We start from the raw sequence: 12,786 nt of genomic DNA, 5'->3' as shown, positions 1-12,786 counted from the left end.
TGTGTCTATAGGCACGTTAAACCAGGTGTGAGGGTAGGAGATTTCCGTCAATGCAACCTGCCAGGGACCCTCTAAATCTATATGCTGGGCTAAATCCACCTGAAATCTAGAGGCTGTGTTATTTTTAAACACATTGAGGCTAGCGTTAGAGGGTAGGGTAATGTAAAAACCCTCCTTGAGCCGTTGATCCATGATGGAGTACTTGTAGTAACAGAGTGAAGGTTGTGGGGTGGTAGAGAAGCGGTTTTATGCGTCTTTCAGATCCTTGACCTTGACCCAGCTGTTGAACTTTTCGGGCCAATTTTTCCACTGTACCAAAGCCTGTTTTTCACCTCGTACTACTCTCCTGTCTAAAATTTTGTCCACTCGGTAGAGTTTGTCGGGAGCCACCTGTACTTTTTGCAACTCGGCTTCATAAAAGGTCCCCTTTATTGGTTCCCCATCAAAATCTTTGAGTTTGTAAACAGGGGGTAGATGAGGAGTGCATTCAGATACAGTAAACAGCTCGTCGGAAAAGCTCTGTTCGTACTTTTTATCAAACACATCTCTCAGTTTAGATATTCTCACCAGATCCCCCTGCTTAAAATTAAGCTTAAACTTTTCTTTGTAGCGGAGAGGAAAAGAACCATACAGGTTTTGAAAAACTTGAGGAGTATTTTCAACCGTGACCTGCACAGGGGTCATTTTTATACTCTTGTGGTAGCTGTTGTAACTTTTGAGCAAATCCTGCAACACATCCAAGTACCTGCGTGTATTTTTGGCTGTGAAATACCTCCACATTCTCGTTTTCAACATGCAGTTAAATCTCTCCACCACCGAGGCTTTGAGATCGCTCCCTGTGGCAAAGTGAGTAATGCCGTGTTTCTTCATCAGGCTCTTGAAATTTCTGTTGAAAAACTCTTTACCGGCGTCTGTCTGTAACTTTTCAGGGCTCTGGCTCTCTATCAAAACAGACTCAAAGGCCTTGACAACCTCGAGGGCTGTTTTTCTCTTGTGTCCTTACGTAGGCCTTTTTTGAAAATACATCTATAACGGTCAAGAGATAATTGTAACCGTCGTTGTGTTTCACCAAAGCCTGCATATCGCAAAGGTCTGCCTGAAATTGAACCAGAGGTCGGGGTACAAACACTCTATTTCGGGTAAAATGTACTCTGGCTGGTTTATTGAGAGTATAAGTGTCCTGCTCTGAGAGGAATTCTTTGACTTTTTCGATATTTACTTTTTCGCCGATTTCATCCTGCACAGCTCTGTGTAGTCTATCTAACCCTCCAAAACTCCCCGGGTGAGAGGGGTTATAATACACTTTTTTCATGACATGTTTCTCAGACATGTTTACCCCACGTCTCTCCAAAGTTTATGAAAAAACGACAAACATGATTAGCATTTTATGTTTTTATTCACCCCACATTATTTTCATTTTTAGCTACAATAAAAGTAAGAGCAAAAACATTTTTTCATGACACGTTTCTCAGACATGTTTACCCCACGTCTCTCCAAAGTTTATGAAAAAACGACAAAACATGAATAGCATTTTGTTTTTTATTCACACCACATTATTTTCATTTTTAGCTACAACAAAAGTAAGAGCAAAAACACAATCTGTGAATAACCTCATCGTCTCTAAACAGAGAGCAATTTGTCTTGTTTTTAATAACTTGATTCAAAACAGATACTAAACGATCGTGTGTTCTTCTACACAGGCCCACATTCTTTTTTTTTACTTGTTTTCAGGAGAATATGAAGAAATCTTTAATCACGACAACACAACTTGCGGGATTTAGAATTCCACACGCACAATTTTACCCTCCTCTGGTTGTTTGTCTTCCCATATCTCAAACGCATCCTTCAACATGCACTGCTTAGCTCTGCTGTCGCCAACCAACGTGTCAAGTACCGTTTGTATTTTACTGCTAATGCGAGTGGCGTATTTCAGATCATACAGAAAGGCCTTCACGAGCCCGAGGATCCTGCCGGATGAGATACGAATGAATCGTCTCTCAAGAGCACCTGAGACGGCTGAAATAAGCGTCTCCTTCAACAGTCTTTTGTTCACAGGTTGTTCACAAGAAGTCGGGTTCGTCGTCCAAGCACGGGTGCTGATGCTGGCTAGGATGACTCACCACACAGCCGTTGCAAATCTCCTGTTGATACAACTTCAGTACGTGGTCCAACACGTACACCACCACAGCTTTCACCGTGTTCATGAGAACGGCGGACAGATGACCGTCGGTCTCATTCTCTTTGTTGGCCTCCGAGTCGTCCTCTGAAACGTCCTCTGATTCGTCCTCTCGCTGCTCAGGAGATGGCGGGGTTGATGGTGATGCCGGTGTATATGCAGGAGGTGGCACCGGTATTAGCGGTTGAGGTTCCGCCGGTGGTGATGGTTGAGAGTCGAGCAGAGACCCTGGCTCGATCTCTTCCTGCATGGTTGATGGTAGAGAAGAACAAGAATGGTACGGAAGCTCAGGCTCCGAAAAAAATTTCAACAACTTCTTGCGACACTCTGGAAAAGGACTACTACTACTAACCCTTCTCCGTGGTGAAGCTGTATGCTTAGGTTTAAGCACCAGGATGGTTGGTCTTGGCTGTCTACGCGTCGGCGACGGTGTTGACTCAGGGTCAGAAGGAGGTGGTGAAGGAGGAGGAGTGGGCTGCAGATTTTCCTGAGTGAGTTCCATTGTCTCGAGGCGGGCAAAAAAGTACTTGTAGATACAAATTCTCGTGTCTTTTAAACACTTTAGATGGTGAGGAGGAGGAGGGCTAAGCTCCTGATTGGCTGTTGTAGAGAAGATGGGAGTGTCTACGGTTTACAAAACCGTCTTCACCCTCATTATATCGCTGAAGGTTCGGCTGATGACATATAGCTGTTTAACATTGCGGTCTTCTACCTCCATCACTTTCAACCATTCCTCGAGAGGAATGCGCAATGTTGGCTGAAATATCCAACATTCGCTGCTAAAGTACTCCAGGACAAAATACTCTGCGGTCTTCTCTGCTTCTGTACACATCTGATGGCTAGCTCTAAAGTACCATTTGCCGGAGACTGAAGTTTTGGACTCCCAAACCATGCTGGATACAATTCTTTCTCCATTTTCACCATTTTGAGGGGCTTCTGGCTTTGACGTTGTTGATCCAAACACGCACAAGATAGACCAATCTGTGGAGGTAAGGTTGGCCTTAAACTCAGTCGAAGGGCTATAGATCTCCCCTTCTCGAAGCTGATAAAAACAGGATTCGTTAGAGCTGTAGTTGAACGAGTAACCCCAGCAACCACCATATAACAACGGCCAATTTTTATGGAGAAGCATAGGCGGGGGTGCCTGAAGGCGGCATAGATGTGCTATACGTTTCTTTGGACTTTCCCATTTTTCCTGAAACCATGTCACAGGAGTTTCAGAAAGCACCCTGCTATCTCGTTTTGTAGAATCTAGTTTCCAACGCATCGCTAAAGAATCTGATACTAAAGAATCCTCGGGTGTTTCTGTGTGTCTTTTTAACGGTTTCTGTTTACAACGCATCGTTGCAGTTTATTTTTTCGATCCGTTGTAAATATATTTTTTAATTCGGTTGTTAAAAAGATTTTAAAAAGTATAGATTAAAAAAAAACCTAGACAATGTTGCGTCTCGTCGACCCCCCTGATCAGAAGAATGATGAGGTAACCTTGCCTCTCATTGGATGGACAGGAGGCGGGATTAATCCTAATGCTGCATTCTCATTGGATGGACAGGAGGTGGGACTAATCCTAATGCTGCATTCTCATTGGATGACAGGGGGAGGGGGTTGATCCTAATGCTGTATTCTCATTGGTCCAAACAGAACAATGAGAACAATAGACCTGTCACTTTTGACAAGAAGTGCATTATATACTCTCTCACAACATCGACAGCTGTTCTTCAAAACCATCCTAAAGCCATCATTATCAAACAAAACCATCATCACTATCGTCATCAGTAATCAAATTGAGTGTGTCGGTATTCATGTCACGTCAGCCTCTCTTCCTCTGTCCACAATAATCTATATAAAAAAGCATAAATGTGTTTTCATGGAACACAGTAGAAAAAATGTTAAATGATTGAAAACAAATAAATTTGAGCAAAAAGCTGTGTGTGTTTGGATGTCTGGGGTCACCTGATTTATGTGAATTCAAAGTGGGATCAGGTGTAACAAACGGTTGGAAAAACAAGGGAGGTGGACCCAAGTGCAGAAACCAAAAATATTTAATTAAACAAAAAGGCCAAAGGCAATAAAACTCAATTTCAAAAGTTAAACAAAAAAACACAGGGATCAATAACAAGGAGCCACAGAGGAGCACGAGCTAAACTGACATCCGGACCTTCAGGTCAGCAGTTCGGGTGGGCAACCGGAAGGCCGACCAGATGAACACACGGGACCAGTGAGAGGCCAGGCCTCCCACGGAAACACAGGGGTGGGCAGAGTCAGCAGGGCCTCGGACGAGGGTGCAGAAGTCAGCAGGACCGCCGACGAGGGTGCAGGAATCAGCAGGGCCTGTGACGAGGGCGCAGGAGTCAGAAGGGCCTCTGACAAGGAAACAGGAGTGGGCAGGACCTCCAACGAGGAAACAGGAGTTGGCAGGGCCTCCCACAGTGACACGGGAGTGGGCGGGGCCTCCCACAGAGACACGGGAGTGGGCGGGGTCTCCAACCAGGAAACAGGAGTGGGCAGAACCTCCCACAGAGACAGGGGAGTCAGACGGCGCTCTGCCGTAATTGGTGGCAGACAGCGCTCTGCTGGAACAGGAATAGGGGGCAGACGGTGCTCCGCCGGAACTGGTGGCAGACAGCACTCTGCTGGAACAGGAACAGGGAGCAGACAACGCCCTGCCGGAACTGGTGGCAGACGGCGCTCAGCGGGAACAGGAACAGGGGGCAGACGGCGCTTCGCGGGAACTGGTGGCAGACGGCGCTCTGCGGGAACAGGTACAGGGACAGGAACACAGGGAAGCTGAGGCCGGAGTTGAGGCCTGGGTTGATGCCTGGGCTGAGGCCTGAGTTGAGGCTCGGGTTGAGGCAGAGACTCTGGGGTACTGGGCAGTGGAGGATGGAGAGGACGACGGGCTCCATGGCCTCCAGTTCTTCTTCTCTGGCCTCCACGGGTTCCATTAAAAATAGCCAGCCGAGTTCCAGTCCAAGGAGACTGCTCGGCCTTAGCAGTGCTTTGAGGCTTGAGCTGAGGCTTGAGCTGGGGCCTGGGTTGAGGCCTGGGCTGAGGTTCGGGTTGAGGCAGAGACTCTGGGGTGCTGGGCAGTGGAGAAAGGAGAGGACGACGGGTTCCATGGTTTCCAGTCCTTCTTCCTTCGCCTCCACGGGTTCCATTAAAAATAGCCAGCCGAGTCCCAGTCCAAGGAGACTGCTCGGCCTTAGCAGTGCTTCTGAACAAACGAAAAATGTTCTGAAAATAATCCACTTTCAAAAAACAATCCATCTCCTCAAACATTTCTGCTGGGTCCATTCCGGGTCAGTTCATTATGTCTCAAACGGTTGGAAAAACAAGGGAGGTGGCCAAAGTGCAGAAACCAAAAATATTTAATTATACAAAAAGGCCAAAGATAATAAAACTTCATTTTGAAAGTTCAACAAAAAACACAGGGATCAAAAACAGGGCGCCACAGAGGAGCACGAGCAAAACTGACATTCCAACAACATACAATGAATTGACACAAGAGGGAAGAAACACTGAGACTAAATAGACAAGGGGTAATCAGACACAGGTGAGACTAACGACACAGGTGAAGACAATCAGGACAACCAACACTGGAGGGAAACACACAGAGGAAGGAATGAACACAAGACAAGAAACACTGAGGACAACTACAAAATAAATACATGAAACACTGAAGACACACAGAACTCAAGAATGAACAAAACACACTAGAACATGAAGAAACACTAAACACTGAAAAACTAAAAAAGACCAAATCATGACATCAGGAGCCACAAAAGGTTGGGAACCACAAACCTAAACTGACATCAAAGACAGTCAATCAACATCAATGAACATGTAGTCATAAAATGAGTTGAGAATATATATTATGATTGATGGTATAGAGACACTCCCCTCAGTGCTTTCTTCAACACTTTCAGCTCCATCTTCAGGTTTTCAGTCTGAATGCTGATCCTGGTCAGGGTCTTACAGAGAAGAGTAACAGATGCTGGAACATTACCAAGTCTGTCTGAAGTTGTAAAATATATGAAAGGAAGAATGTGTGCCATTTTACACATAAATAAAGCAGAAATTAACATTCATGACTGTCTGATGAGTGAGAAGTGTGAGTCCCGCCAGCTGTATTGTTGTCGGGCTGTGCTTTACATCATGTTTACATGGACGGTACGGCCTTGTGTATAAAGCTGTTTCAGTCAAGGACTAGAGAAAAGAAGAACATACTCACTGATTATTTGTCACGTAAGCATTTTTAGATCACCATCCTTCTGTGTCAATTTATGTGCAATATGAAGCTATGAGCTAACCAAAGTGTGCTAACATTAGCATGCTAACACAACAATGCAGGACACAGGCAACTGCAGCTCCAGCAAAGGACACTTTTGTCCGCCTCTTGCGCTTAATGATGCTCAGCTATGGTGCATTATCATTGATAACATCTTCATGTGAACACGAGTGGAGAGGGGTTGGAGGTGTGTCTCTGGAGGAGAGCAGAGGCTTCAGTATGAAGGAGGTGTGGCCAAACAGCAGTTTGTTTTGGTTTCATGCTGGTGCTCAAGGGCGACATCTACTGGATCAAAAAGTGTCACATTCTTCCTTTAAGTATAAAAAGAGTAATTTAAAAAAGATATAACTGAATTAGAAAAATCTGCACTTTTCTTCTTCCCTAAAAACACTTTGTCAAATCAATTTCTCTAATAATATAAAGAATGCTTTAAATATTAAGACTCATATCCTCTCTAAGTCAGAAAAATGAATCTGTCTTTTAATGTGATCATTAAACAAATATATAAATAAATGACAACAAAGTGGACTTCTTTTGTTTTTTACAAAATAAAACAAAAGTTTACTTCATCCTTATGGTGTTCATGCATCACGTTCATTCACCAGTGGAAATGTGAACATCAGAGACAAGACTTTCCTTATAATTTTTATTTAAATGTTTCAAACAAATAGTAAGTCAAGGTATATATTCTCTTTGAGCTGGTAACTATATGTATATGTGGCTAAAAAGCTTCAGAGTTTTCTCATTACTGCAGAGTCTTCCTTAGAAACTCGACCAGGAGGTGATGAGGGAAACCAAAATCTGTCTGAATCACCACAAAGCCCTTCAGCAAAGAGAGCAAAATTAGTGACAGGTAAACCACAAACTGGGAAAAGTAAAAAAAAAGAAGTCACACTTACATCCCGAGGAAGCACCTCTGGGTTAAAGATGTCAAATTGGTTAGTTCCCTGTTTGTCCAACAGCCTGGTAAGTTCAACCTCAAGAACTGAAACACAACACAAAGTATCACTGAAGACCTCACATGTGGATTTGGCTTCATCTCTTTTGCAGAACAAATATAACTCAAATAATTGAAAGTAAATGTCCCCATTCAGTTTGAAATCAACTGCAAGAATCATCAGTTTGAAATAAATCCAGGATTTCGTGCTTACTTAAAAAATGTTGAAATAATTATTTGAAATAAATATGACCATCCTGCTGAAGCTGCAAATCATCTTGATATATTTCCGGTTTGTTTAAGTTCATCAATATATAAGCAAAAGGATTGATGATAAATAAAATCATATATTGACTATAATTTCATTTTTACACATTTGGGAAAAAAATGTATTATGAAGGTGTTATTGTTGTCTCACCTGATAGAACCTTGGGAATTCCTATCTTCTCCACTGCTTCTCTTACAAATTCCAGATGTGCCTCAGTCAGCAGCTGGATAAAGAGTAGGAGGTGATTTAACAAGTCATATCAAACATAGAAAATATAATCAACAGTTTAATGAACATGGACATTAATGATTTAAACTGCAGGAAACTAAGAGTTGAACATTTGTTTAATCTTTTCCCCACATAATCTGAGTCTCTGTGATTGATATGAAGTTACAATTCAGTTGAAATTCAACTTCTTCACTTTTATACAAAAGTTTGACATATCACTATTCTGGGCCTTTGTAAACAGTCCTGTAGTGCAGCTTTTTCTAGAGATAAATGGTAAATCCTAAATGGACTTGAATACTCAAAGGGCTTTTATACCACAGGTCACACCTACACATTCACACACTGATGGTAGAGGCTGATATGGAAAGTGACCATCAGTATTAGCTATCCCATTCATACACATTCATACATCACCAACAAAGCAGAAGGAGCAACTTGGGGTTAAGTGTCTTGCCCAAGGACACATGGGACATGCGGTTGCAGTAGCTGAGGATTGAACCTCCAACCTTCCAGTTGAGAGACAGTCGACTCTAACACTGAGCCACAGCCGCCCCCAATAACTGGATTTAATGTTTTATTTCCCTCATCAGCTTACAACACTTTACCTGCTCATTTTGTAACAGAAGCTCAGCGCGGACTATAACGACCCTGAAAGGAAGAACATGGACGGAAAACCAGACTCAGTAAAAATGTTGAAACACAAAACTACACACTCAGAGATGATACAACTGAGCACAGTGACAAAAACAAGCATTATAGAGGTGGGCTAAGGCGGATTTCTGAAACTTTCCACAACTGAAAATCCACCAATTAGACACCCACTTTACATAAAGATGGGCCAGGTGTGTTTCCTCTCCTTTTACCTTCTCCTCGTCTGCTTCTGTCCTTTTACAGTGTGTACATCTAATTACAACACCATGACGAGCCAACGACTTCATAAAGAGGTTTGGGCTGCTGAACCCACAGAACACACATTTTGTGTCTTTTAGGTATGTGTACTGATTTAAATGACAAAAATAAAAGAATGATTCTCATGTTGGAGTCTGAAGTCCAACAGCAGTTTACTGAACGCTTTATGTGTTTGTAATTAAAAATCATCACATCAGGTCTTACTCTGACACATTTCCCTTCAGGAAGAGTCTCTTGTCAGCATAGGAAGCGGTGACATCCATGACCACATTCTAGTAAAGAAAAAACAAACATCACTCAAACACAGGGTGCATTCTGGCTTTAGTGTTCTGAACTACAGAGAAGCTGAACTGCTGTAAAGGTTGAACATCTTTTTAAAGCTGTCAACACTTTCCATGTCCTGTCATTCAATAAGTGCCAGATACCGTTTGAAAGAAGAGTGTTGGTGTGCCTTGCATCCCACAGCTGAGCTGCCCAGAGGCCTCTGCCCAGATAGTCGTCCCCGAGGTGGAGGTATTTAGAAAGGGAACAGATGAACTCCAGACTCGTAGCTCAGGAGAACCTGACTCCAACAGACACTGAACACACACCCACACACACATAATACAATATGTAATATGTCTCATCTGACAAAGGTACGAGTATTTGAGAGTGTGCAGACTTGTAAGAATGTGTAACGATGTTTCACAGTTACCGTTCTGATAAATTCAGGAACAGCACTGGAGAGGTTTGTCTTGAAAAGTTCCTGAAATAAAGTCAGACACAACGAGAAACTAAAGTGCAAAAATTGGCAATTTGTTAATTATCAATATGTAGAGGTTCAAAGTTTGTTTTTTATGATTGCAGTATTTATTCTATAGAGCAAATCAATAAGAATATCAGTCAGGACACCACACAGGACTTCTTCAAAGGTGATGTACTTACAGTGAGCTCTGCTCCAGAGATGTTGAGTGTGAAATGACCATCTTGGTGGGCAGCACTAAGCAGTGGGTTAAAGACCTGGTCTGAGATAAAATACAAGTGAAAGGTGTATCACACAAGTTTATAGTAAAAAAAACCCACTTCTAAGTCAAAAAGAAGGAGTGAGATCTATGTAGAACATCTACATAACAGCAGACAGTCACTGTCGTAAAGGCCTACTTACATGTTATCATGTTATCTAGTTTCTATGTAAGTTTATGTATAATAATGAATTAGAATAAAATGAAACATCTTTATCTTGTCATTGCAGCAGATATGATGTTACTGACTGTGCATCCTGCCATCAATGCAGCAACAAAAAAAGAGAAATAAAGTCAAATGTGCTATAATGAAAAGGCAGTTAGGATGTTATTGGGAGCATTTAAGAGCTGCTTTGGCTGTGGGGATAAAAGTGTTCCTCAAACTTGAGGTGCAGTCAGGACAGGCAATGTTTCTTAGAAAACATGAACACTGCATTGGGATGCGCCGCCATCTTGCCATATTGATCCAGTTTGCTTAATTGATTGCTACCACTGTCATGTCTCTGGCCTTCTCAACAGCTCACCTTGCTTTTATCAACTCAGCAGTGTTTATACCTCAGCTCTCCATCCACTCATCGCCCTGCTCTGGTAAGCCATCTTCCACTTCACTCTGCAAACCTCTGGAATCATCAACTCCATCTTCATCTTCCTTTTTTCTGCATTAGACCTCATTAAAAGTCAAGTTCTCTGTTTCTGTGTTCTGGATTTGGTTACTTACTCACTGGTCGTCACATCATTTAAGAGACAAACAGCTTACAAATCTTCTCATGAAAAGGGGATTCGAAGTCTAGTCTCCCTCATGCCAGTCAAAGTGCCAGCTAAATTACTTTCCACTTTGGAACATAAAAAAAAAACATCAACAGCATTTGGACAAGTCATACTGTAGGACTCATCCTAAAATATATTTTTCTATTCTAATGAACTGCAACTTACAACAGTTCAAAAGTAAATGCAATGTCAACTGCTCACCTGACAGCCAAAAGTAGAGCATCCTGTTTTCAGTCAGCTGATTGGGGTGGAAATGTGAGTCGTTGATGACAGCTGAGATGTTGTTGTAGTTGGATAGTGCCTGATGAAATTGTAAAACAACAAAACAAAATGTGAAGGGGTGAACAGAAAATCATCATCACACACGCACCCAAGATCTTATACAAAACATATTTTATCCACACAGTTCTGATAATAAAGCTGCTATCATTGTGGAATACAGAAGGGACTGGTCAAAACTCAAAAGGCTCTACTGAAAGCCAGAACATTAAACTATAGCATTAGCAAGCCCAGGCTCACATTAAGAGCTGTGTCTTATCAATCTTTGAAAATGTCTTTCTCACAGTACAAGATAATTTAATCTAATCATCGTTTGCAGGTCACATACCCGTATTATGTACAATACACTTGACCATGTTTTACACTAATATTTGTATCTAGCCTGTCTACAAACCCCCAAATTATGAGAAAAGTATTTTCCCTGCTGCACTTTTCAGAAAATGTGTGCTCAAACAGGCCGTTTGGAGATTTTCCCTTCATGACATCACAAAGGGCAGTAACCCCTCCAACAGGTGGTAGTGACACTCCCACAGCTAGGTGTTTGTTCTGCCCTCTGAGTCTGCCTTCTAATTGTAATGGTGCAATAAAAGCCCAAGCCACTGTATTGGAAAAATTCTGTTTACTGTCGAGGACACATTTTACTTACAGCTCGCTTGAGAAATGCTACATTATATTAATTAATTATATAGTATATGAATATTCTTGTTTTGTCTTTACCCAAGATGAAGGTTTCTCACAAATAGGTAAATATCAAAGATACTCAAACTTAAAGTTTCCTTGACATTACTGATGTGTGACGTGTTAAAATGTATGACAAAATGTATTTGATATTTGACTGCGCCTGTATCTACAATCCTTATATAGGCATGAAGGTTTTTCTGTGAAGCATGTGTATATAAACCCAAGCATATGTGACGCACACAAAAGGTGTTGTCACATTTTATGTTTATATCTGGTTTGTTTTATTTTATAAATAATATAAAGGGGCACTTTAATATGAGCCATGTTGGCCAGTGAAATATTTCTTTGAAGAAGAGTTTCAATTTAGAATAAACTGCACATGTCAGTGTTGCCAGTAGGAGGCAGTGTGGCGCTGTGCTTCTCCCTTGGACGCTCTTTGTTTGCAGACTCTCCTCGCTTCTTCATTATGCTGAGAGAAGCTGCACTGAGCAGAAGCACTGTTGTCTTCCTCATCTTTCTCCTGTTTACACAGGTTTGTGAAGCTTTTAAAACATGTCAACATGTAAGAATTTGGTTTAAAACTAAAAGCAAGTTAAGTCGAATTTGAAAGTATGTTTGAAGAATGGTTTTGTGAAGAAGCAGGACTTTGTGTGTACTCTGTGTCAAGTGCAGTCTAAGATGGTGCTGCCGATTGTAACGTCTTTTTGGTTATTTCAAAATAAGAGTCTGGTTAAATTTTGTGCTCCAGTACAGAATAAATATAGTGTTTCTTGTAAGTTTGAAAGTTAATATTATTATGTCAGTCTTTGGCTCATGCATGTTTTTGTTTGATACTAGCAATGTGCTAGTTTCTCTTACCTCATATTTTAAGTTAAGGTAAACTATCTCAGTTTAATGGCTGAATAAAGATTTATTTAGGTAATTTTCTACTATTCACATTTGGAAGTATGGTGAATTGTGTACCCATGTTGTTGTGGATTCTGTACAAAATGCTGTAATATGCTGTCATGCAGAGAAAATACAAGTCAGAAAAAAATACATTTATTTTGAATATTAACAAATAAATTATGCTGAGAGAAGCTGCACTGAGCAGAAGCACTGTTGTCTTTGAAGTGTATTAAATATCTAGGACAGAGATATTATAGTGATCTTTAAGTGTATACTGCACACATCTGTTAAAGGGGTTTCCTTCAGTGGAAAGTTTGTTTAGAGGTGTGGTTCGCAGGATGAGTTATGAGTGTCAGGAAATGC

The 12,786-nt window shown here is 41.6% G+C and overlaps 1 protein-coding gene across 1 annotated transcript in view; it reads right to left on the bottom strand.

Annotated features, from left to right (window-relative positions):
• Positions 1 to 7,166: 7,166 nt before the first annotated feature.
• The window catches only part of LOC132973505 (cholesteryl ester transfer protein-like), a 56,970-nt gene continuing 51,350 nt past the window's right edge, over positions 7,167 to 12,786 (bottom strand). Inside the window, 9 exon segments of the mRNA XM_061036994.1 lie at positions 7,167 to 7,287; positions 7,364 to 7,449; positions 7,820 to 7,892; positions 8,503 to 8,545; positions 9,011 to 9,078; positions 9,232 to 9,384; positions 9,501 to 9,551; positions 9,731 to 9,810; positions 10,777 to 10,922. Of these exon segments, the coding sequence (XP_060892977.1) occupies positions 7,210 to 7,287; positions 7,364 to 7,449; positions 7,820 to 7,892; positions 8,503 to 8,545; positions 9,011 to 9,078; positions 9,232 to 9,384; positions 9,501 to 9,551; positions 9,731 to 9,810; positions 10,777 to 10,922 (778 nt within the window). The 3' untranslated portion in view covers positions 7,167 to 7,209.

The sequence above is a fragment of the Labrus mixtus genome, chromosome 4 (assembly GCF_963584025.1).
Source record: "Labrus mixtus chromosome 4, fLabMix1.1, whole genome shotgun sequence".
NCBI lineage: Eukaryota > Metazoa > Chordata > Actinopteri > Labriformes > Labridae > Labrus > Labrus mixtus.
This window is presented reverse-complemented; position numbering and strand designations above follow the sequence as displayed.